The sequence below is a fragment of the Onychostruthus taczanowskii genome, unplaced genomic scaffold, assembly GCF_017590055.1.
Source record: "Onychostruthus taczanowskii isolate IOZ18803 unplaced genomic scaffold, ASM1759005v1 scaffold7, whole genome shotgun sequence".
Taxonomy (NCBI): Eukaryota; Metazoa; Chordata; class Aves; order Passeriformes; family Passeridae; genus Onychostruthus; species Onychostruthus taczanowskii.
The window spans coordinates 12,846,653-12,868,559 of record NW_024504786.1 but is presented as its reverse complement, the minus strand read 5'-3'; the positions used below and the strand labels follow the sequence as shown (position 1 = coordinate 12,868,559).

The 21,907-nt window shown below is 42.0% G+C and overlaps 2 protein-coding genes across 2 annotated transcripts; one reads left to right on the top strand and one right to left on the bottom strand.

Annotated features, from left to right (window-relative positions):
* Positions 1–4,075: 4,075 nt before the first annotated feature.
* Positions 4,076–13,983, bottom strand: DNASE2B (deoxyribonuclease 2 beta). Its single transcript, XM_041421706.1, has 6 exons — positions 13,848–13,983; positions 10,044–10,221; positions 8,722–8,803; positions 7,557–7,718; positions 5,841–6,038; positions 4,076–5,298 (listed from the first exon to the last, which is right to left on the bottom strand). The coding sequence occupies exons 1-6, from the start codon at positions 13,958–13,960 to the stop codon at positions 4,943–4,945; spliced, it is 1,089 nt and encodes a 362-aa protein (XP_041277640.1). The 5' UTR covers positions 13,961–13,983; the 3' UTR covers positions 4,076–4,942.
* Positions 13,984–14,491: 508 nt separating this feature from the next.
* LOC121345123 (uricase-like) lies at positions 14,492–21,890 on the top strand. Its single transcript, XM_041421681.1, has 8 exons — positions 14,492–14,541; positions 15,300–15,573; positions 16,327–16,443; positions 16,572–16,650; positions 19,773–19,959; positions 20,454–20,577; positions 20,884–20,967; positions 21,753–21,890. The coding sequence occupies exons 1-8, from the start codon at positions 14,492–14,494 to the stop codon at positions 21,888–21,890; spliced, it is 1,053 nt and encodes a 350-aa protein (XP_041277615.1).
* Positions 21,891–21,907: the final 17 nt, after the last annotated feature.

The following is a 21,907-nucleotide window of genomic DNA, read 5'->3' as shown; positions in this document are numbered from 1 at the left end:
GTACTACAGTGAACCACTTGTAGCAATCGCCAGCATTCCAGCATGCAACATTAAATACTATGCTCTGCTCCTGTAAGCTTTGAATATTTGAACATCAGTTTGCAGTTCCCAGGATGCAAAGTGATCAAAGGAGGGGAAGAATGTTCCTTACTTTTATCCCTCTTACAGAGAACCAGAATAGTCAGCAGATACCTTGTATAGAAATGTCAAGCAAACGCAAATGGAAAAAAATAAAATCAAAAGGACTTACTAAAATAACTTGAGTAAAAGTGTAACACAGCTCTTTATAAAAAGCAAGATATATTTGTCAAGTCCTAATGTTTTGTAGTTAACAGTTTTAGTAAAACGTATCACATACATACGCATAGAATAGCATACTCTCAATACTGGGATAAATCATTTAAAGACCATAAAGATAAGCATACAATGGGTCTGCATTAAAAATTTTTATTATGCTGTCTGAATCCAAGATCTAAAAGTGCTACAACTGATTTCTTGGTTCAAACACCACTTCTTTTACAGCATTCATGCCAAATTTGTGAGAATTATGAGAAAATTCAGAAGATTAGATCTATAATCTGGTATCTTCAGTCAAAATAAAAAAGTGTCACATAAATAAAAAAGTGACACATATGGCTAGCAACTCAGGGTATCAGGATATCTAGAATGCACTGATATCCTAGCTTGGAGTTTCATATCAGGCTCTCTGCCTTTTACCATGAAGAATTTTTTTCCTGCTACAAAGGGTTTTCTCATACTAACACAAATTTTTCTCAGCCTAACACAAATTTGTTCATCTCCATTCTCATTTTTTAATTCCTGTCTTTTTAAGAAACCTCTTGTGAAATTAAAGAGGTGCATCATATTCTTGCATCACACCCTGAGCACAGTTAGGCTTTGGCTTCCTGAGCTTTCAGATGACGCTGCCAGCACCACTCTGCCTCCTGAACATTTTACTGCAGGCATGGGCAGCTTACATGTTCTGAAGCAATGACTATATTAAGTACCCAGTGATGTATCCTTCCCGAAACCGAAAATAAAGGTATAAAAGAAATCTGCACAATAATTTATGGGCGTTAACATATGGGTGTAAGTTTCTCTGGGGGTAATTATGCGGCTATGCTAATAACGCCAAGGATGCTTTGATACATTAAAACAATTTCTCACAATGACGTTACTGTTTCATTAGTCAGAAGTATTCCTGCAGACCCCTGTGACAAGACAAAGCACCTGGCTAAATTAGCCTGCCTTAAAGGTTTCCAGCTCAGAGAAACTGTTCCCAAAGCTTCCTTTAACTTGCTGGCAGGCAGCTGGCATGGAGCCCCAGAGTCCTGGAGAAATTCTCCAATACATTGCTCAGCGCTCCCGTCATGAGAGCTCAGGGTATGTTCAGTTGCTGTGGAGACACCAGAAGCAATTCCACCACAAAGGCTGCCCCGTGAAGTGGGCTCAGGCTGCCATGCCTCTGCCTGTTCTCCAGTACTGTAATTGCTCAGCTGGAATTCACACACTTTAAATTTTTAAGCCTTCAAGTTTTTTTCCTATTTTTAGCTTTTCTTCAATGACTATTCCTTTGCCCTCTTGCATTAACTTTGTGTAAAATTGCACTGTTCTAACACAGCAAACCACTGCCCTACTGACACACAATTACCAGCATTAGGGAAGGATCCTCAGGGATACAGGGGTTTATAGAAGAACCAGCCAGGGTTTTTGAGCATTGCCAGGGAGGCAGAGTCCTGTCCTTGCAGGAGATGCCCTGGTGTGGGGGGTTGGATTTGGGGAGGCTGTGTCTGCATTTCCTGCGCCCCGCCAGTGTGTCAGGCGTGCTGGGACCGAGCCTTGGCTTGTGGAAATGATTGCAGGGCAATTTATAGCAAACAACCTCCCCTACTGCTGTGTTTGCTACAAACTTGGCTGCAGTACAGTAATGTTTAGTGGATTAATAATGTTTGCTTTTGGCCTCTCCTATTCCCTCGGCAAACAATTTTCATGTATAATAGATGTTCTCATTTAGTCTAACTAGAACAGAGCCCAAGGGTCAGAATAGCCAAACCTGCATGCTGAGAAGAGACTCCAGGTTTCCATGCAAGGCAGCAGTTTTCTTCTCTCTTCATGCCAGGGTCCAGCATTTGGGCCCTTCTGCAGGGTCAGTTTTACTGAGCAGGACCCCCTGAAACTGTAGAAGGGCCACGCCATGTGTCCCCTTTGGAGGAACCAAACCAGTCTGTCCAGCCAAAAGGGATGCAGTGGGCAGCAGAAGCAGCACAGAATCACTGGGACAGGCAGATATTTCTTGTGTTTGGCATCTTAAAATAGAACAGCATATTTTAAATTTAAAAACCATATATATATATATATATATATATATATAAAATAGGCAAAAAGTAAACATGTCACACAGGGCATGCTGTGAAGGCACATGAGGATGAGTAAGTAGCTTATGGTCTTGCATTTTTGAAGAAAGCCCTAAGGCTTTTAGAGTTACAAACCCTTTAAAAACCTATACTGTTTATTTTGTTGATTATTAGTCTCTTTTGGGAAACAAAGAGTCTGCCCATGTTTCATAACAGGCAGCAGAAATACACAGATATGCAAATACGGAAGTTACACAACAAAAGCAAAACTGAATTAGAGCTGTTTACAGTCAAAAAATGAGAACCAGATCTGCAGCCTTTTTATTGCTACACCACTGAAATGAGTTTGTGCACAGCCAGGCTGCTGAGGTGCTTATACTGCTGTATGGTACAGCTCTGCATCTTCCCACTGCTCTTAATGCCTCCTCAGTTACAGCTAAAATGGAGGCAACCAGTCTTGGGTTTAATGAAAGAGGAATGTTTAAGTAGTCTTGTAAAACTTTATGACAGCTAATAATCGACCTAGTAATTAAGTACAGCAATCAGCACTTATTTCAAATGATGCACTGGTGACTTCTGTCCTGGGGAGCAGGAGGCTGACAACACTGCTGTGACAACCAGTGGGACACAGACTCTTGGCTATTGAACCCTGTGACCGAGTATTTGAAAATACGACAAGAAATACAGGCTGTTACACAGATCCAGGCGCTCTCTGACACACATGGGGAACTTGCCAGCACTGTCTCCAGCGGAGGATTTCTTGCCAGTCCTGTACATGAAGTTGTGCTTACACAAAGCTGTGGGCAAGAGCTCAGACAGGCAGGTTAGGTCAGTGTCTGCCATGAAAAGATAGGCAAGATAAATTAATTTGGTCTTGGCTTATCTGAGTGATGCCCTACCATGCCATGGCGCAGTGTTCTGTCACTGGCAATTTTCTCTGCCACAAAAGGTGTTGCTTGACCACAGCTAGCAAAACAAGAAGTAAATATGTAAAACAATTTGACAGGCATCAGAGAAAGAACATTATCAAACAAATTATTTATCAAATGTTATTGGGTCATATGCAAGGAAAATAAAATAAAAAATTCTTGCAGGATATCTAAGCAACACAACTATTTTCACTGAGCCATGAGACTCAAGCTACGAGCTGCCTTTGATCCAGACTGGCTAATTATGAAACCTATTCCTGTACAATTCCCTTCATTGTACAGGCAACATAGATTATCTCTTCAAGAAATATGTACAAGTGTTTTCTGAAAGTAAAAAGTTTGACACTTTTTACACTTCATTGTTTGGCTGATTGTTCAGGGTGAAAAGGGAAAGAAATCTTTGGCAACCTCTTGTGGTTGTGGGGCATTTCTTTATGCCTGCCTCTGTGGAGGATCAGTGGTGGGGACTATGAACACAGCAAAACAGAAATATCAGTGGGACAACCAGATCTTCAGACTGCAGTTTATATTAGCAATTCAGGAAAAATAAAGAGAGCAACATATAAATAGGAAGATATTAAACACAGATCCACTTCTGAAATCTGAACACAGGAGTGTATTGGGATTTTGCAAATCAGCTTTGTCTTTATAGCAAGACCATGTAAACTTCAGGTCCTAAGCCTGAGACTGGAGATACTGAAAATTAAAGCCACATTTGTTGTAATGCAAAAATGTAGGTTAAATAATATCTTTCTTCAAATATATTCTTCTCTTTATATTTTTTACTCATTGTCTCCATTTTTCCTTTGGCAGCTATAAAACATTGTAACTAACCACAAACACAGATGGAAGAGGGAGAATGTAAACAGACCATTGTTACTCCTCGTTTTGTTTATTCATATTTTGGACCTGTTTATTTGTTTATAAAATTGCTGTACATGAATAAAAGCACTAAAAATATTCCCAAGCTATTGGTTACAGATAATTTAAAGATGATTTAAAGTTCATTAATTCTCTAAAAATGAATCATGTAAAAATGAGGCCTTTCTGTCCTCAGATCTACACATCTCCTTGCCTGGATCTAATTTTCTCAGCACTTTTAGAGATCCAGCCCAAGCTGAGCAGAAATGCTGTGATTTATTTCAACAGTGCCAGAAACCCAGGGCAGTTCTGAAGTATTTGGGGGTACTTATCCCTTGCCACCTGCCAGTGCTGACAGCCCAGCTCATGAGAGGGGTTGCTGTTGTCCCTCCCATTCCACATCCAGCCCTCCTCCCAAAGTGCCCAGGGATGCCTGTGCAGGGTGTTCACAGAGATGTGCTTAGGTGCAGTCCTGTGCAGCAGTGTGCCTCCATCCCATCCCATCCCATCCCATCCCATCCCATCCCATCCCATCCCATCCCATCCCATCCCATCCCGGATGGTGACAGGAGCCAGGGACCTGAGCAGGGCACACACCCCCTGAGGGCCCCACACCACAGGAAAACAGCTGCCCTTCACCTGCACAGCACCTGCTCCTACAGCTAACAAGGGGATGGCCCAGCACATCTGGAAACTCACAGGGCTGCTTTTCAGAGTGAAAATACAGTTCAGAGAGAGAGAGAGATTTCCTGCACTTCCCATGCAACAAGGGCTGGGCGGGTTGGGAGGAATGGTTTGCTACAGCTCTCTGGGAGCAGAAGTGCAGCTTTCATAGTGGATTACCAAATGCCTGAAGGCTTTGTAGATCTGTTCGTTCTGGGTACAGATGAACCCACCACTTCTCCAAGCTTGCTCAGCAGCACGGTTCAAGTCCCCAATGCATGTCCACTGATCTTTGTATTTCCTTGAAACAGCCCATTTGGAATGATCATTAATGGAATGAAAGGTGGAGTTCAATGGCATCCCTATCATGTTTATGTTGTAGACGTGGTAGTCAAGAGAGCAATTTGAGTAAAGTTTTTCACCAGAACGCTGCCAGGATTCAGCCAACAAATCAGTCTTCAGTTCCTGAGCCATCCAGGCCACATAGATATCTGTGGAATAACAGAGGGTGTGGGCCATCAGTGTTTCATGTTCCTTCATTTAAGAACAGACTGAAATTAAATTGTGCTAGTTTCATGGTAATGCATGAAGTTGGCCAGAGGGAATTTTGCCCTTTCCCCTTATTTTGAATTTTTCAGAAGTTCATTTATACTTCTTCTCCTTCTAGAAAACCTGTTACAAACAAACAGCATGAAAAAAGGGAAAGGACAAAAAAATTGCAAGTCCTCTTCATAACAAAAAAGCCCCAGATTTTCTCTATTTCTTCTTTGTTGTTACTGTTAGATAATGAAACATAATTTTCCTGAAAATCTAATTGCTGAATACCTTAGGAGGATCAGACAGTTTTTTTGCTTTGTGGGGCTGAGGGAACATTAGGCTGGGACAGCACACCTTGCCCTCTGTCACATTTATTTCTGAAGCTGGACTTCTTTTTTCCCCCTCAGAAAGACTATGAATTTTAAAATAATTTATTAATTCATATTTTAAGAATTAAGTGAGAATGTGTTATATAGAGAGCAAAAGCTTCTCTTACCATCTATGAAGAAGTGTGACTTCGCAAAGTGGAGAAAGGTTTCCCCATGAGCTGACTGGAGCTTGGAGAGGTGGCGCAAGGGGGCCGAGGGCAGCCTGGACTTTGCACAGAGTTTCTGGAGATTTGGGAGATCAGCTTGGAAGATGTCAGGGATGGAACAGCTGTAGATTCCTGGATTGTAACTCAGCATCTGTTGGTCTGAGAAAAACCCACAGAAATTAACACATGCAGAATTAAAATGGGTTAAAGAAAAGCAATCAAGAGAGCAAAGTTCTGTCTTGGACAGGAAACCTAAATCCTTCTTAATCTTCACAGCCTACCTCCTGGATGAGTTAAGTGTCAAAGTATCTTATTTTAGCAACCACGAATTTGTGTATTGCTTTGTATTCTGACTGGCCCTGCAGCACAAAGACTGGCTGGGAGAGTACTCTCAGGCTTTCCACTCACACCCCATAATTTCTAGCAGAACTGTTAACTGGTGGTTTTGGTCCACTGCCACTTCCACCCATGCTCATCTTTGAGCATCTCTGCAGTCAGGGAGCACTCAGACATCATGTGTGAATCCAAACCTCTCTGTATGTACAGGACTAGCTTCCAGTCAGTTAGAGCTGCCAAGCCAAATGCAAACAGAGGAGCTGCCAAAGGGTCTCATTTGGTTTTAGGGAGAACAGAACTTGACTTTCAGCATCTGGCTTGAATTTGCAGAAGAAATCTCCTTTTCTGAACAGTGCACAGCTCAACTGTAGAAGTCCTTGCCATGGATAGCATAAACAGCTAGGGAACAAATGGGCTCATTTGGTGAGTGCATGGAAGACCAGTCCATCGGAAACATTCCAGTCTTTCTGGCTCAGGAAATCCCTGAAGCACAGATTAGCAGAAGCTGGGAGGATGAGGCAGGAAAAGCATTAGCATATGCATCTCATTTTTTGTCCTCTTCTACTAAACACATGCAGAGATGTGTTTCCACAAACAGGAACCTGGGTTAGACAGCTCTGAGGTGTGGCCAGCCTGGCAATTTGCACAGCACGTGCCGTTCATTAATTTGATTTGAGGTTTGTAAGTGAGTGAATAGTGAAAAAAACTGTTGGGAAAAGAGTTGAGGAACGTGCCAATATGACTTCTTGTGATGTCTTTCAATAGTTCCTTTTCAGGATTCCAGTACCAGTTATCACTGCCAGGTAGTTCGGAATCTTGCAGTGGGTTTTGGGTTTTTTATATATTTAGTATTGGCAATTTTTGTGGCCGAGAAATACCTGGGAAAATTCTAGGTGATATTTATTCCATACTTCATATTTCTGATGAGTCAAGGCTACTACTCCAGCTCAAGCAGTGGTTACCTTACATCTTTAGAACTGCAGATGACTGTTGCTGACTGAGCTGTTACTGTTAAAAGTGATTAATCATCCTACTTTGTATTTCCAAAGCGTTTGTTTGCATGGACTGAGTTTACTCTTGATACACACTTGTAACTATTATTATCCTGATAGTCCCCATAGGGAGATGAAAACAGAGTGGAAGAGTGAATTTCCCACATTCACACAGGAAATCATTGGATAAACATAACTGAAGCCAAGAATGCTTTTTCTAGGCCCCACTTGGTTTTCCAATGTCACAAAAAAAGGTCAAGAACAAGGAATTTTTGAGGTGAAACCTCAAGGAAAGCAATCAGAAAGGTGTGGTGGGACAAAGGCTTTCTTAGAGAGAAGCTTTTCGTACCTATTTCTGTGAACTGATCATATTTGAAGGTTATACAGATAGCTGTTTGTCCAAAGGACTCCCCAGTAGATGGATATCCATAACCATCCTCAGGGATGGGAGGGAACAGGGGCACACTGTGAATCACCCAGAAGCCTTGTGATTTATCCAAGAGCAGAAATCCTGTCAAAATAAAAGTTACAGCAAATGAATAACAGAAGAAAAAACCCTGAGATGATAGAGCAGTGCCCTACTTTGGTTTTGCTGCTGCAGATACCACATTTCAATGTGTTAATGTCTACAGTAAGCTGTTCTAGAGCATATTAACAGACCATAGGAGACACTAATTTAATACTAAAATTGCATCAATTCTTTCCTGCATAACTCAAACTGTCATCATGTTTTATTTGAAAGAGATCCTTTCACATCCCCTTCCTCTGATCAAATTTTGTCCTCAAGAGTCCCAACAATTTAGTGGTTGTGACCATCTCTCCATTGCTCATCTTTCTTCACTTCAAATATTCATTGGACAAAGGGAAACAGGTGCTGTCAACACTGTGTCTTCTTTCCCAGACCAAACTGTCCCCCATGGGGGAGCAGCAGAGAGACAGGCCATGCTTCTGCCCTGCAGGGTGGATCATGCTCCTGAGCTGTGCCCATTGCTGCAGCCTGAAAATACAGCCCTGCAAAACATGCTCATTTCCACATCAGGCTGGGCAAACCCCATCTGCTTCCTCAGGGGAACATTTAAACTCCACTGAAGTTTACACTCATTTAAAGTCTTGATTTTCTGTAACTACATCCTACAGTGCTTCCATGACCTTGGCAGCAGTTTCTTGTCCTCCCAGAATGTTTGGAGGGGTTTCTGTGGAGGGAATGTTTCCCTTCATGTCTTGTACTGCTTTGCCATCAGGCACAGGATGGTGCTAAAAGGATTTGTATTAGTTTCAGCTCTTGAAACAAAGAGTCCATAAGCCCCAAGATCCTTCACACAGCAAAGGCATAGCAAAACCAAAACAGAAGCTGCAGCATAGGTGACTATGCAAAAACCACACACCATGCAAATACTCTTCAGTTTTGTTTTAGGCAGGAATTTTAGATATGCAGATAGACAAACAGAAAGACAAGCAGATGCTATCTGCAACTTTAGAAAGGGGAAAACAGAAGTTTGGGACTCTCCCTGTACCTTTGGTGTGTCCACATTTCGACCCTTTGGAGTCTGATTCAGGGATCTCATCGTTGTACATCGCATATGCAGTGGTGTTCCTCTGCAGGGAAACACACATTTCTGAAACGTGCCATTCAGTAACAGGAAGGCATTTAAGCAAACATTTGCTGGGAACAGAAGAAAGAATTCAGGAGTCCTCTGTGTGAATATCACAAGCCTAATCCTGCTCCCAGTTCAGCTGACACAGTCTCCACAGACTTTACAGTAAAATAAACCTGAAGACTCAGCATTAGGGTCTCAGTGAAAGTGAAGTGAAGTGGAAGCTCTCTCAATCACTGCAGTAGCCCTTTGCCAAGGGTTAAATATGCTTGCTAAGTTTTCACAGGTTTAGTGGCCACTTGCTTGCAAAGAAGTTCCACTCTCTGTTTTTTGGGCCTCTCTCTGATTTAGCAATCAGATCTGGTAAAAATATTTGCTGAGTGAAAATAGACATGATAACTGTTCTTATTAAGGACAAGCAATTAAAGCTTTTTTTGCAAAATATTTGCATGCAGCCACACCTTTTTTTCCCCTGAATAGAGAACTTCAAAGGAGTTGGGACATGCCTCCCCTCCCAATGTACTATGAGTTTGCAAAAGTTTTATTACAGCTGCAGTAAGACCTGGGATTTGACAGTTTTCTGGACTGCTAACATTTGAGTGACTTTTGGGAGTCTCTTCTACATACAAATTAATTGCACCCTACCACAAACCCACAGGAGAAATGCAAAGACACACCCAACAATACTACAAAGATGGGGAAAAAATGGTTATAGGGAAATGTTGTGATATTTTACAATAGCTTCATACAAATATAAGTGAGGTGTCTCAGTATGGGAGCAAAACAGAAGGTCAAAAGTAGCATATCACAGCTGGAGCAGTCACAGTGATTTCAGTGGGACAATGAAAACCCAGACTTGATTTGAGTCAGAGTATGAAACACATGCACATAGCAGGGCTAAGGACAAGTGCCTGTAACAATAACCACTGACCTCAATTTGAATTCACAACTTCAGATGTTGCTCAACATGAATGGCAGAAAAGAAGCCAAAGGGAGAATGTATGAGCACTCTTTTTTTTGATGGACAACACTCTAACTATATGAAAAGCTTGACTAGAAATTAGAAGTTTGAGGATTTCCCTAATTGTAGCCAAAACTGCAAATAATCTGCCCAGCTGTCAAGGTGCTCCTCCCCTCTATGTGTCTTAGCAGATCTATCTTAAGTGCTTATTTTGGCTGCTTTCATGTCATCTGCATATGATATCAAGTAACCACTCTAAAAAAAATGAAATGTCACTTGCCTTGGATTCGTATGTCTCATACAGCTGCTGCAGTGTTTGTCCCAGAGCACTCTGGGTCATGTTGATGAGGTATTTACCAAGCTGCCACTGCGGAGCCAGGGCATCCATGTACAGGTATTCCAGTCCCAGCATGGGAATCTGTCCTTTGGCATGCTTTGGCAGCTTGTAAAGAGCAAACCTGCAACAGTGAAGAACAACTGGTTTTTACCACCACCCTGTATGAATGTGTAAATGAGTATCTCCTTCCCTGAGAAAAAAAGGAGGGTGAATCCAGGGATGCCTGGGCTGGAGGGGGAGCAGTGTGGCCATCTCAGCCCCAAGGCAATGACCCAGCCTGGAACCAGCTGCAGTTTGGCAGCACAGTCCCTGCTGCAGACAAATGTGTGCTGCTTCTTAGCAAGCAAGGGAGGCTGATTCAGCACCAAACTCCTGTTGCTGTGCCCAGATTGCTCTTGGTACCCCTGAAGAATTTGAGGTAGCCTCGGCTGAGTCGATGAAATCCCTATCGCTCCTGGTTCTGGTAAAGAACCTCAGGTCCCAAACCCAGTGTAACATTCCCCCAGGTTAAACAATTTCTATATTTTATAAATATGGCTTTATATGAAATAGATAAAATTAGGTATTGAAATTTTAAAAATGCATTATATTATGCTTATATGTATAAAAATAAATATAAAGCAAAGTGATAAAATAGCTCCAATCCTACTTTCTATAACAGACTTGCACTCTGATGTTGCAGACTGGAAATTTCCAAACCATTAGCCAGGAATACAAATCTCTTCAAAACTGTAAAGTACTCAATATTGTCAGTAAATGGCTCAGTTAATACTAAAGTTCCTGACAAAGTAAACAAGTTTTCCCAGTGTGCAAGTCCATGGGATTAATCACAATGTAATTAACTCAGCTACTTTCTCTGAGAGCTGTAATTGAGTAACTTGCTATTAATGTCAACACTAAGGACTGAGTGGCATTATTTTCAATCTATACTATTTAACAAAATGCAGCCTATGCTTAACCCCTCAAGTATATCAGGAGGAGTAAACCTTGCCCAGCTGACTTAGAGGCTCAAGTTGCTCACAAAAGACATCTCCAAACACAGGTAAAAAGTGGCAGGAAAACATTTTACTAGAGAAGAACATTTAATCCATGGGAAATGTGCACGTACAGGCACAAGAAAAACACACCAGTGGCGGTCCTGCTAATCCACCTACATTGCCACTGACTGAATGATCTCCTCAAAGTATCTCAGGAGAAATAATTTCTGATGACAGATCACAGAGAAGAAAATGATTTATATAACTAGGCTGGGGAGAGTGGTCTGTGCCTATACATGAACAAGGAGTCAAAACAATCCCTTTATCTGAAATAAAGATTTGAAATGAAGACTTGGAAAGGAGAGGAATAGCAGTGGTTACAGTAGTAAGAGCTGAGCCAGGAATTAGTAGATGAAGCCTTTCCACACGACTTTGTACTGAAAGGTTTATGCTCTGGAAGTGTTTACAGCCTTACATCTGACAAATCCACCTAGGCAGATATGCTTATGAAATGCTAGTCATTGAGCTATCAGGAAATTGCCTGCCAATTCCCAGTAGATACATGTTTTGGGTCTTTCCAGAAAGCCAGCTGAGTGTATTACCAATTAAAGTTGTATAAAATCTTTAGTGCTATTTGTGCACAGGAAATTTCCCAAGAACTTAGGCATTTGTGAGAGCAGAGTAAAAGCTATTTTCCTGAGAACCAAGAGCAAATCCGCTTAGACCGGATTAGCATTGTCACATTGTTTTCTCGTGACTGAACACAGTTTACAAGCAAGAATCACATCTTTGCTTCTTCCCTTCCTCGCTGCCCCCTTAAAGAAAGCCCAAACAAACAATGTGCATGGTGGCTTCAGTCCTTGACTCAGCATTTCTCAGGAAGCATAGTGCTGGCTTCTCTTTACAGGGAAGGCTTCCCACAGCAAACAGTGAGTTTAGATGAATAAAAGAAAGGCTCTGCCCTCCTCAGGGAGCCGCTCCTACGGCCATGTGCTCTGGCGGCCCTGTGGGAGCTGCAGCGAGGATTGCGGGACGAGACCCCGAGAGAAATGAGAACACAGGAGAGATTCTGCCCGCGCAGGTCCTGCGTGCGGGGAGGAGCTGCCAGCCCAGCTGGGGAGCACAGATGGGATCAGGGCAGATAAAGCAACTGATCCCTCTGGTTCAGCGGCAAATGAAAGGTGTGTGAATAATGAGCAGTTATGGAATACTGCAGGATGAAACCACCTCATAGCAGGAACTCACACAAACCTGCTGCTAGCTGAAAATAACACAGTGTTGTTTGTTTAAAAGGACATTGACATCTTTTGTTTAAGAGACGGCTCCTCTCAGCAGTTTCAGTTCTGCTTCTCCTGTCAGTTTCATAGCAACCAAATCCAGAATCCAAAGGCTGACTCTTTTTAGTAAACCAGAATGACTCCAGCAGACAGACAAGTTTCTCTTCTTTTGATCAGGGCATATTGAAAAGGTAATCCCCCTGTCCTACCTGCTAAATTTGTGAAAGGAAACATGGATTTGCCTGTGCAGAACCCCAAGTTCCCTCCTGGAACAGGCCCCACATCACTGGCATTGGCATTGAAGCACAGGTGAATTACTTCTAGCCCCAGCCTTCAAAGAGTTTCTCAGAAAATTTTAATGCAAAAATTGTCTTCATCTAAGAAATTGATAGTTTGTATATATATTGGTCTGTGGGTTTTGTTTGTTTGGGTTTTTGTGTTCATTTGTTTTTCACGAAAAACTTCATTCTGCAAGGAATAAATCCAGTTTAGAGAGAAATAAAATATCTCATACCTTTAAGTTCCTGGGTAGCCGCACCAACTAAGAGTATGATTCCTGAAAAAATTACATTATCCAGAAGGGCCTTGACAAAGGTGACAAGTCATAGGGATGGATTAGACCCTCATACATTTGATGCTGTGTCTGCAGAGAGCAAAGCCAGCTTTGTGCTCCTGCCTGTGGCACGAGGAGCACCTGCCTTCCCTGCAGTCAGCTCTGTGTACAAGGAAAGGGATGGGCCTACTTCTTTAGCACTTGTATCCAAACTAATCATTGTTCACAAGAAAGACATTTTTCTTTTAAAATTGGTTGATATTTATCTTCAGGAAGCTCTTTTTAAAAAGCCCTCATTTCACTTTTAAAATCTGGGCTGGATATTGTGTAATTGTACATCTTTTCATCTTGAAAGCTCATTAATCCAATTAATCATTTAACACCCGAAGTTGGGCTCGCAGCTGGCAGTGGGATGGCACCGGCAGCTCCGGGCACGGAGCGACTTCTGCTCCAGTGGCAGGGCACAGGCGCTCGGCCACGCCGCTGCCGCCGGCGCTCAGTGCCCCGCAGTGTTCCCCAGCAAGAGCCAGCCGAAGGGACACGCGTGTCCCTTCCCCGCCCGGTGGCTCCCGGGCCAGCCGAGCCGAGCCGGGCCGGGCCGTGCCCCCGGGGCTGCCGCTGGCGAGCGCAGCCTTGGCTCCGCAACACAGGTTATGTTCCCTTTGATCATGAGACATGAACGCTGTGTAAAACCGTGATTATTTGATTGTTCTGCAGTTAGTCATGATGCTGCACGGTGGTTGGTCGAGGGAAATGAAATCAGATTTCAGTGACTTATCCTAGGTTTTTCAAACGCAGCATTCCGCCACCACTCTCATGCCAACAGCAGTGAGCCCGCGATTGCCTTCGCATAGCTCCTCGGTGACCCACCCCCTTCCCGCGGTTTAATCTCAATGTATTTATTTACTTTCCCAGCCTTTCTCGAACGGTATTTACTCACCAATCCACCGTCTCCCCGTCTTCGTTCCTGCAGGAAATCTCAGCGGCCCACAGGGGCACGCAGGAGAGAGCTAAGAGCAGAGCCGGGTGCCACCAAGCAGATCCCGCCGGCATTTTGGTTTCCCGGCTGCGCAGGGCGAGCCCCGAGTGGCTCCGAAAGGAGAAGCTGTGCCGCGAGAGCTGTCAGCTCCTGCCCACGGAGCAGGGAGCGCGCCCGGCACGGCGCAGCCGGCCCGGGAAACCGGGCGGCACAGCAGGCACGGCCACGGACTGCGGGGCAAGGCTCCTGGGAGCCGCCGGAAACTGCTCACCATTTCTTTGGGCAACAAAATGACAGCTGACAAGCTATGCTTTTGACAAAAAACAGAAAAAAAATATTTTGACTATTTACAATGTTCACGGTATTCTGCTTTAAAAAAAAGCTCCAACCTGCAGATACCGAAACCCTTTTTGTTTTCTTTTCAGTTCTCCATGACTGACGTACAAATTTTTCACAACTATCTGAAAAAAACCCCTGGTGTTCAGACAAGCAAAACAACATCGTCCCCAGCTCACTACTCCTCCGCCCAGCCCTCGCCCCGCGCCCGCAGAGGGGTCCGGGCAGAGCCCCGCGCCCGCAGAGGTGTCCCGGCAGAGCCCCGCCCGATGCCGGCCCCGGCGCTGGGCACCTCCAGCCACCCCCGGGAACGGAGCCCGTACGGACTGAGCCGGAGAAACGCTCTGATCTCTGAACCAAATGAATTTACTTACAATTAGCTAATGCTTTTTTCAACTATTTTTAAAGTGCATTAACATTTGTCTTAGGAACAAACATGTCTGAATGGAGCGATTTCACATCTGATAATCTTTTAGCAACTCACACGTAAAAAGCTTCAATTTATACTTTGGTGTGGAAAATGCTCTTTCTCCATCCTCATTATGCCTACATGAAAAGGGGCTGATTTACATCAAAAGTTGTTGATACGGAGTATGGGCTATTTCAGCCTCATGGAAAGTCTAGTACAATGAGCTGTGGATATTTCAGCACATCAGAAATCCTCACAACCTTTGCAGAATGTTGTCACCTTGCTAGTACAGCCTCTCCAACACTGTAAGAGATGTGTAAATGGGGTGTGTTTCACAGAAGCAGGGTAAAACTTAATAATAGGGCTTAATGCAAAGAAAACCAATGATCCCAGAGAAGAGACTCAGTGAAGGTCTATACAGTCAGGACTAATTCACAGATGACAAATGGGAGATTAGTTCACTGTGACTCCTGTTCTATAACCTCTCCCCCAGAAAATTTTAAAATTTTATCACAGCTTCTACTAATACAATAATAGTCTTCTAAAGCATTTTTTCTTCCTGTCAGGACTCTGGAATTTATAATGAAAATATTCTCATTATCATAGGTAACTACAAAAATAAAGGCCATAAGCACTGTTTATGTTTCACTGACATTGTTTCATGACAGCATAACTCAGGCTTCCACTGCATTTCTTTACTACTGCCATGTGTTTTCTTTGCAGATCAACGACCTTGAAGTCCTCAACTGTGAATATGGCAAGAATACAATTAAGTTCCTTCGCCTTCATAAAGAGGGAAAGAAGGAGTTTGTTAAAGAAGTGGAAGTGTGTGTGCATCTCCGGCTGACTTCTCCTCAGGAGTACCTGGAAGGAAACAATTCTCTTGTGATACCTACAGACACCATAAAGAATATTGTCCTTGTGTTGGGCAAAAAAAAAGGGGTATTTTTAAATTTTTTTAACTAGCCTTGCTGTTTCTTACAACTTCATTTGGAAGTATTTGTTATACTAACTTTTTATTTTCAATTTGCATATCAGATCAGTACCAAAGTAATTTTCAGTGATTTTAATTTTCCTCCTCCACTGCTTGTCCTGTGGACTCTGTTTTGCAAAGCTTTTTTTCTCAAGGGCTACCACTGTTTTTGTGGATTTGTCATATAAAGCCATATTTAAAAAAAAAATTAATAGCCCATAATCCCGCATTATTCCTATACAGTATTTTTAAACAGAAGGTCTCAAAATATGAGACGCCTTTTAATTCTTCTGTGCTCTTACTGCCATCAATTGCATGTATCATAATGACAATCTGTAGCACTAAATTTCTCCATAATGAAATCCCTTCTTTACCCTGCAAAACTTAATTAGAATATCACCATATCAATCAGAATAATAGTGATAAATTATTATTTCAGGATTATATCCTCAAAGCATAAGACTCCTGCAGTAGTTTCTGTCAGTCCAAGAACTGCAGCTCACTGTACCACAGAATGGAAGATTTTTGAAACAACTACAGCTGCTATTTGCAGCATATACTGCAAGCTGGTCAAATGACTGGGCACAGTGAGCCAAGCTAGAAATAAGAGAAATGTGTTTTTAACCACACTGATTCTTCCCAAATACTTACAACAACCAGAAAAATCTACTTTTGTACATGAGGTAATTGCTTCTTTCTAACAATACTGTTTGCTGCCTTAGATCCCAAGTTTAGAACAATTTGCTATAGATATCTGCAATCACTTCATGACAACATTTTGCCAAGTGGTGTACGTCAAAACCTACATTCAAGAAGTACCATGGCAACGTCTGCATGAGGTATCTAAAATACTAATACATTCCATTTGTTTATGCTGTAGTCATTCCTCATTCTCTTAGCTCCTGTTTTCAAATTAACATAATAATATTTATGGCACTTTTACTTACATGTCTACTCTAAATTGCAGGATGGCGTTCCCCACATCCACTCATTCATATGTGTTCCTGATGGGATCCGCTTTTGTGAAGCTGAGCAGTGCCGGAATGGTGAGAAAAGAATTGGCAGCATCCCCTACTTCTCTGTAAATATTTCTGCCAATGAGAGATGAAGAAGGCTTTAGAGATAGCTATGGCTGTTACAGGGCTTAGGGCACAGCCAAACTGCTCCAGAGGTCTAAACCAAAGGAGATTTTTATAGTGTAATTTTGACATTCTTGATCTCTGAGACATGGCTGAAGAACTAACGTAGCTCACATTTGTATGAATATCCCAAACATGGAATGGTTACAACAGCACATCCAGCAGAACTGTTACATCTTGCCACAGGATTTAACAGCCTTCTGAGAACAGGCTGCTTACTTTTCTACCTTATACTACAACCTGTGGTCTCCTATGATCCTTACCTGATACCACACTGCTGCAGGCCAATTGCCTGGTTTGCAGTAATTTTCAAACTCCTGTCAACATGCCCTGATTTTCTTTCTAAGAAAACAGTTTCATTGCTGCAAGCCAGACTAGCTTAACATGGTGAGCAGTCTGGTCTATATGTGAACCATCTTTCACATGAAAATACTTCAGTGTGCTTACCATTTTTGCACACCACACATAAACAAAGCAGTATTTGGCTTGACCAAGAGTTTTGTGATACTTAAAAAACAGGCTTTCAAGCTCAGCTGTCTGTCCATGAATTGGCATTCCAAAGGGAGTGTAAAAATTATCTCTGCTTGCTATAGCTTGCAACAAAAGCCCAAGTTAAGTCTCACTGTGATGTTTTGTTTAACTCATCTCCTGGATTACTGGGAGCCGAGCTGAGACCACTGTATCATTTCACAGAATGGATTTAGAGGGCTTGGGCATTAGTTCAGTACCTGTCTATACTACATTAATGTAACTTAGAACTATTCCCCATCCTATCCAGAACCAGTGACAAGACCAGTTTCACTTGCAGACAGGACACAAGTTTTGAAAGGTCCTTCTGAGCACTGTTCCTGTGTTCCTACTGAAAGAACACAGAAAGCCTGTACAAGTCTCCAGTGCCTCTTGGCCCCATCTTTTTTAATGTTTCTAGTATTGTTAACTACGGCTGTGCTTTTGGCAGCCTCAATAGTATTGACTCTATTTTCTGGAAAATGTTAAAAAAGACACCTGGATTTAAAAAAAATAAACAAACAAAAAGAGTCCATACATTTTTGAAAAGCTGCTGCTCTTAATGTAGATTGTATTACATTTTTCATCATCATGAAAATTTAACAAGCAATTCTGCAACTTCAGATTCTACATAAACAGAAAGCTTTTATGGCTTACTGAAGAAACCACCTTTCCTTCTTAAGACTTCCCTTCATGTAGCCCTTTAGTTGTTTCTTTAGAATTCCCTGCCTAGGTGAACAATAACCAAAGTGATGATTTTCAAATCACTTTTATTTTTCTTCTAAGAGAATGTTCTCTATATTTAGCATCCTCCTATGCACCTATCAGCCATGGGATAGAGTTCATTTCTCAGTTAATCCTATTGTTTAATAATTTTCTTATAATAAAAAAAACCTAATGAGGTTTAATAGAATTATGTTTTGCCACTGTATCAGCTGATAAAAGGCTCAGAGTTTTTTGGAAACTCAAAACATTGTAAGTAACTTAACAGAATCAAAATTTGTCAACTGAAGACAGCAGGAGCACAAAGCCTCCTGAAAGCACAGCATGAGCTGTTCACCTTGGAAACTCTCCCTGGGTGCTGTCTCCTTTGGAGCAAGTTTCAGGCTGATTGCTGCAGAATCAGCCAGCCTTTCAGTCAATCTTTTGTTGCAAGGAGCTCTTTCAAATAAGGCTAAGTATTTCAATATAGGCTAAATATCTCTCCAGGTTCACTGATAGTACCTGCACTACATTATTACCTGTGTGTCACAGTCTTATACCCAAGTGATGAATTATTCAAGATCTGTACAAACTCTAAAATATCCTGTCCAAGGTCAGTCCCTTTTTTAGATATTTTTACAGCTTTAGTAAATAATGGGGGACATAGGCAAAATGATAGATACACCTCCTTAGACTGATTCAAAACCAATAATGAATGTAAGTAAGGAAAGAAATAGATAAGATACAGTGTCAGTAATATCCACTCACAGAGCAGTTTAAAAACACCCAAACCTCTAAACAACTATGCAATATAGAAAATGCCTACCATGGTGGAATTATTTCCAGTATAAATTAATTCAAAGACATCATTTAAAGACAAAATTTGTGAGTCCTCCAAGTCCAAGGCAGGATTACTATGCACTTGACATATTCAAGGATGAATTTTGAACTAGCTAGTGTGAGCACCAAGAGCAGCACAAAACCAGCAGCTTGGACTTCAGCCCCTGACTATCTGTACAGGCCCTGAATGAGCCTGCATGCCATGCAGTTTCTCTTATCTGAATAAGTTTTTTGGTAGGTCTGGTCAGTGAAATTTTCAGTTACCATCTTGGTGTGCTCTAAATGACTGACTGCTTGAAACTGAAATAGCTGCCATTCAAAAGGTGTCAGCAGAAAAAGTTCAGGTCACAACTGCTTGGTGTTTAGAAGACAATGATCCACCCATGCAGCAGCGATCCTCGACAGCTCATTTTATAAATAGTGGCTAAGAGCAAAGCCACTGTCAGTTTGAACCTGTGGGTGGCATCTGTATCAGTGCCAGTTCCTGCTCATTAGCTGAACTGCAGGGATTTGCACTGGCTCCTGGCTCTCATTCTCATAGATGCAAAACTCCCAACAGGATAGGTATCTAAAGCAAATTACTGACTGAGGCTCTGTCTTTATACAGAGAATTTTTACATTTGTCTGTGTTCTTGGAAAAGGCACCATCACAGCACAGGTAGCCTATTTCATTTCCCTTTAGAGCCATTCCTAAATTGACATCAGCACAAGCCAACCCAACACGTCCCAATTCCAAGCGAGACAAAAAAGTCTATCCTCAGTTCTCCTTAACTGCAGTTCACTTGATGGGATTCTCCATTTTCTAGACTGAGCCTGACTTCAGTAGTTTCCATCTTGTTTCTTACCTTTCTGTCAATATCAGTTTGCAGAAAGTTATTGTCTGCTTTCTGGCACTGGAGCTGTTAATGCAAGTATGCACCCAAAGGCTTATTTCTTTGTGTGAAACGAAGCTCATATTTTCTTGTAATTTTCAATCACAGGTCCTCTGGTTGTCTTTGCTGGAATTAAGGACCTGAAACTTATGAAGACAACACAGTCTGGATTTGAAGGCTTCTATAAGAATGAACACACCACACTTCCTGAAAGACATGACAGGATTCTGTGTGGAGAGTTCTTCTGCAAATGGTCATATGGCGAATGCAAGGATTTTGACTTTAACTGCATATGGTATATATGTTATATCAAGTAGTATTAATTTCCCAATCTATACTCACAAAGTCCCTCTATACCATACAGAAGGTCTAAGGGATCCACAGCTGCTGTGCACCAGCCACTCACAGGTCTCAGCGACAGCAATAAGCTCTTGTTACGAGGGTTGAGAGGCATGTCTTAGGGGTACTTCTCTCTCTAAGGGTACATCATTGGACAGGATTCAAATGAACAGTTCAGTGTTCAGTACAGAACACTTTATGAGACTAAAATAACTATTTTGTTAAATAGTTTTAACAAAACCTTTTTGTGAATTATATATCTGGCAGGGGTGGGGAGAGGAAACAGAATTTGGGTGAAAGGACAACTTGTTCTTCCATAAAATCCCATGGGCTATATATTTGTCAGAAAATCATGCAAAATATAAAGAAAAACCACCCCACAACAGAGCATTACAGATCTAAGCAGAGACAGCCGATACAATGTTTTGTAAGAACCTGTGTTACCTCTAGGAAGAAAATCCGTGAATGTATCCTTGAAGCCTTTGCTGGACCACCTGACTGTGGGGAATATTCACCCTCTTACCAGAAAACTGTCAACTCTATCCAGATGCATGTCCTTTCCAGAGTGCCACAGGTATCTTCTTTCCTCCTAATGATGTTTTACTTCAACAATAGTGAATGTTAATTGCACCACTGGAATTAATCGGTTCTAAGAATGGAAACTCCCCAGCCTGGGAACACAGTGGGGGGGAACATCACTCAGCTCTTGGCAGCACTTGAATAAAAGTGAAAGGTGTGCCACACATGTTCACTAGATTGCATTTGATCAACTGTATTCGGGGCGTGGCATTGTTCTTTTTTACACAGAGTGAAAAGCCTGCCAGGCTGTTGACTGAAAAGGTGCCCTAATTCATTGTCTCATCCATTCTCATGGTTTCAGGTACAGGTCATAGAAGTCGTCTTGAACAACACTTTTTATAACATTGTAGACATGAAGAATCTAGGCTTGACCAATGACAAAGAAGTAAGTAAATGCTTCAAATACAACTTGACTGCCCTCTTTAGAAATACTCAGCCTCTAAGCATAGCAGCAGTTCTACATAAAAAACAGTTAAAGTGAGCAAACTTTCTCCCAGTCCCAGTAAAAGCTCCACATTACCTCTAAAAAAGATTTAAACTGATTACAAAAGGAGCATAAATAATTGTCTTTTTATGTTATTGATAAAAGCTAAAGGTCAAGTGGAATACTCTGGACATCAAAAGGATCTGTAACAGAGACTGTCTCTGACAAATTATTCCTATTTTCTCCACTGAATTTCACTCTCAATTATAATGTCAACCTATGCATTTTATCCAAGCAGAATGCACTGTGGCATCCCTAATTGGTCCAACAGTGGATGAGATACAAGTCTGGGATCAGGCAGGGGGCAAGAGGAAGGGGGTGAGGTGTATTTGCTCCTCCCTCCACAGCTGCTCTAGCTGCCAGCTAGGTCCAGCTGAAAGTCTGTTATGTTACCCTCACATGAAAGAGGATTATTCCATTGACATCAATGGTCTATAGTCTTTTTATGCTCTAGTCTTCCTCCAAAGTCTTGGGATTCTGCTACTGTGCTCTCCTATCTTTCCCCTCCTTCAGGTGGACATTATAGATCCACTTTTACTTGTGATAATGTCAGCATCTACCACTGATGTTCCTAAGAGGGAGAAAAGGTCTGGGCATGATTTTAATAAGGAGATGAATAGCCGGATTTTCTGCTGGCATATCTCTGTCTCAAACATAACCTTTGTGTTTGTGCTCATCCCCCTCAGGTTTTGGTTCCAGTGGAAACTCCTTATGGCTCCTGTACTTGCACACTTGGTCGGAAGAAGTTTTTTGAAGCACAAGGCCACATGCTGAGAGATGAGAGGAAATGTCAGTTTGGACTGGCAGCTGCCCAGGGAAACTAAACCTCTTGGCTCTACTC

Bases quoted from the DNA above. Each gene is read 5' to 3' on its own strand.
- DNASE2B (XM_041421706.1), bottom strand. From the start codon at position 13,960: ATGCCGGCGGGATCTGCTTGGTGGCACCCGGCTCTGCTCTTAGCTCTC. The intron at 6,039-7,556 runs GTACGAAAAGCT...GGTTTTTCTCAG, and splicing joins TGATCAGTTCACAGAAATAG to ACCAACAGATGCTGAGTTAC. The intron at 5,299-5,840 runs GTAAGAGAAGCT...GTTATTCCACAG, and splicing joins GTCACACTTCTTCATAGATG to ATATCTATGTGGCCTGGATG.
- LOC121345123 (XM_041421681.1), top strand. From the start codon at position 14,492: ATGCCGGCCCCGGCGCTGGGCACCTCCAGCCACCCCCGGGAACGGAGC. The intron at 16,651-19,772 runs GTGAGAAAAGAA...TTTCAATCACAG, and splicing joins AGCTGAGCAGTGCCGGAATG to GTCCTCTGGTTGTCTTTGCT. The intron at 20,968-21,752 runs GTAAGTAAATGC...CATCCCCCTCAG, and splicing joins GCTTGACCAATGACAAAGAA to GTTTTGGTTCCAGTGGAAAC.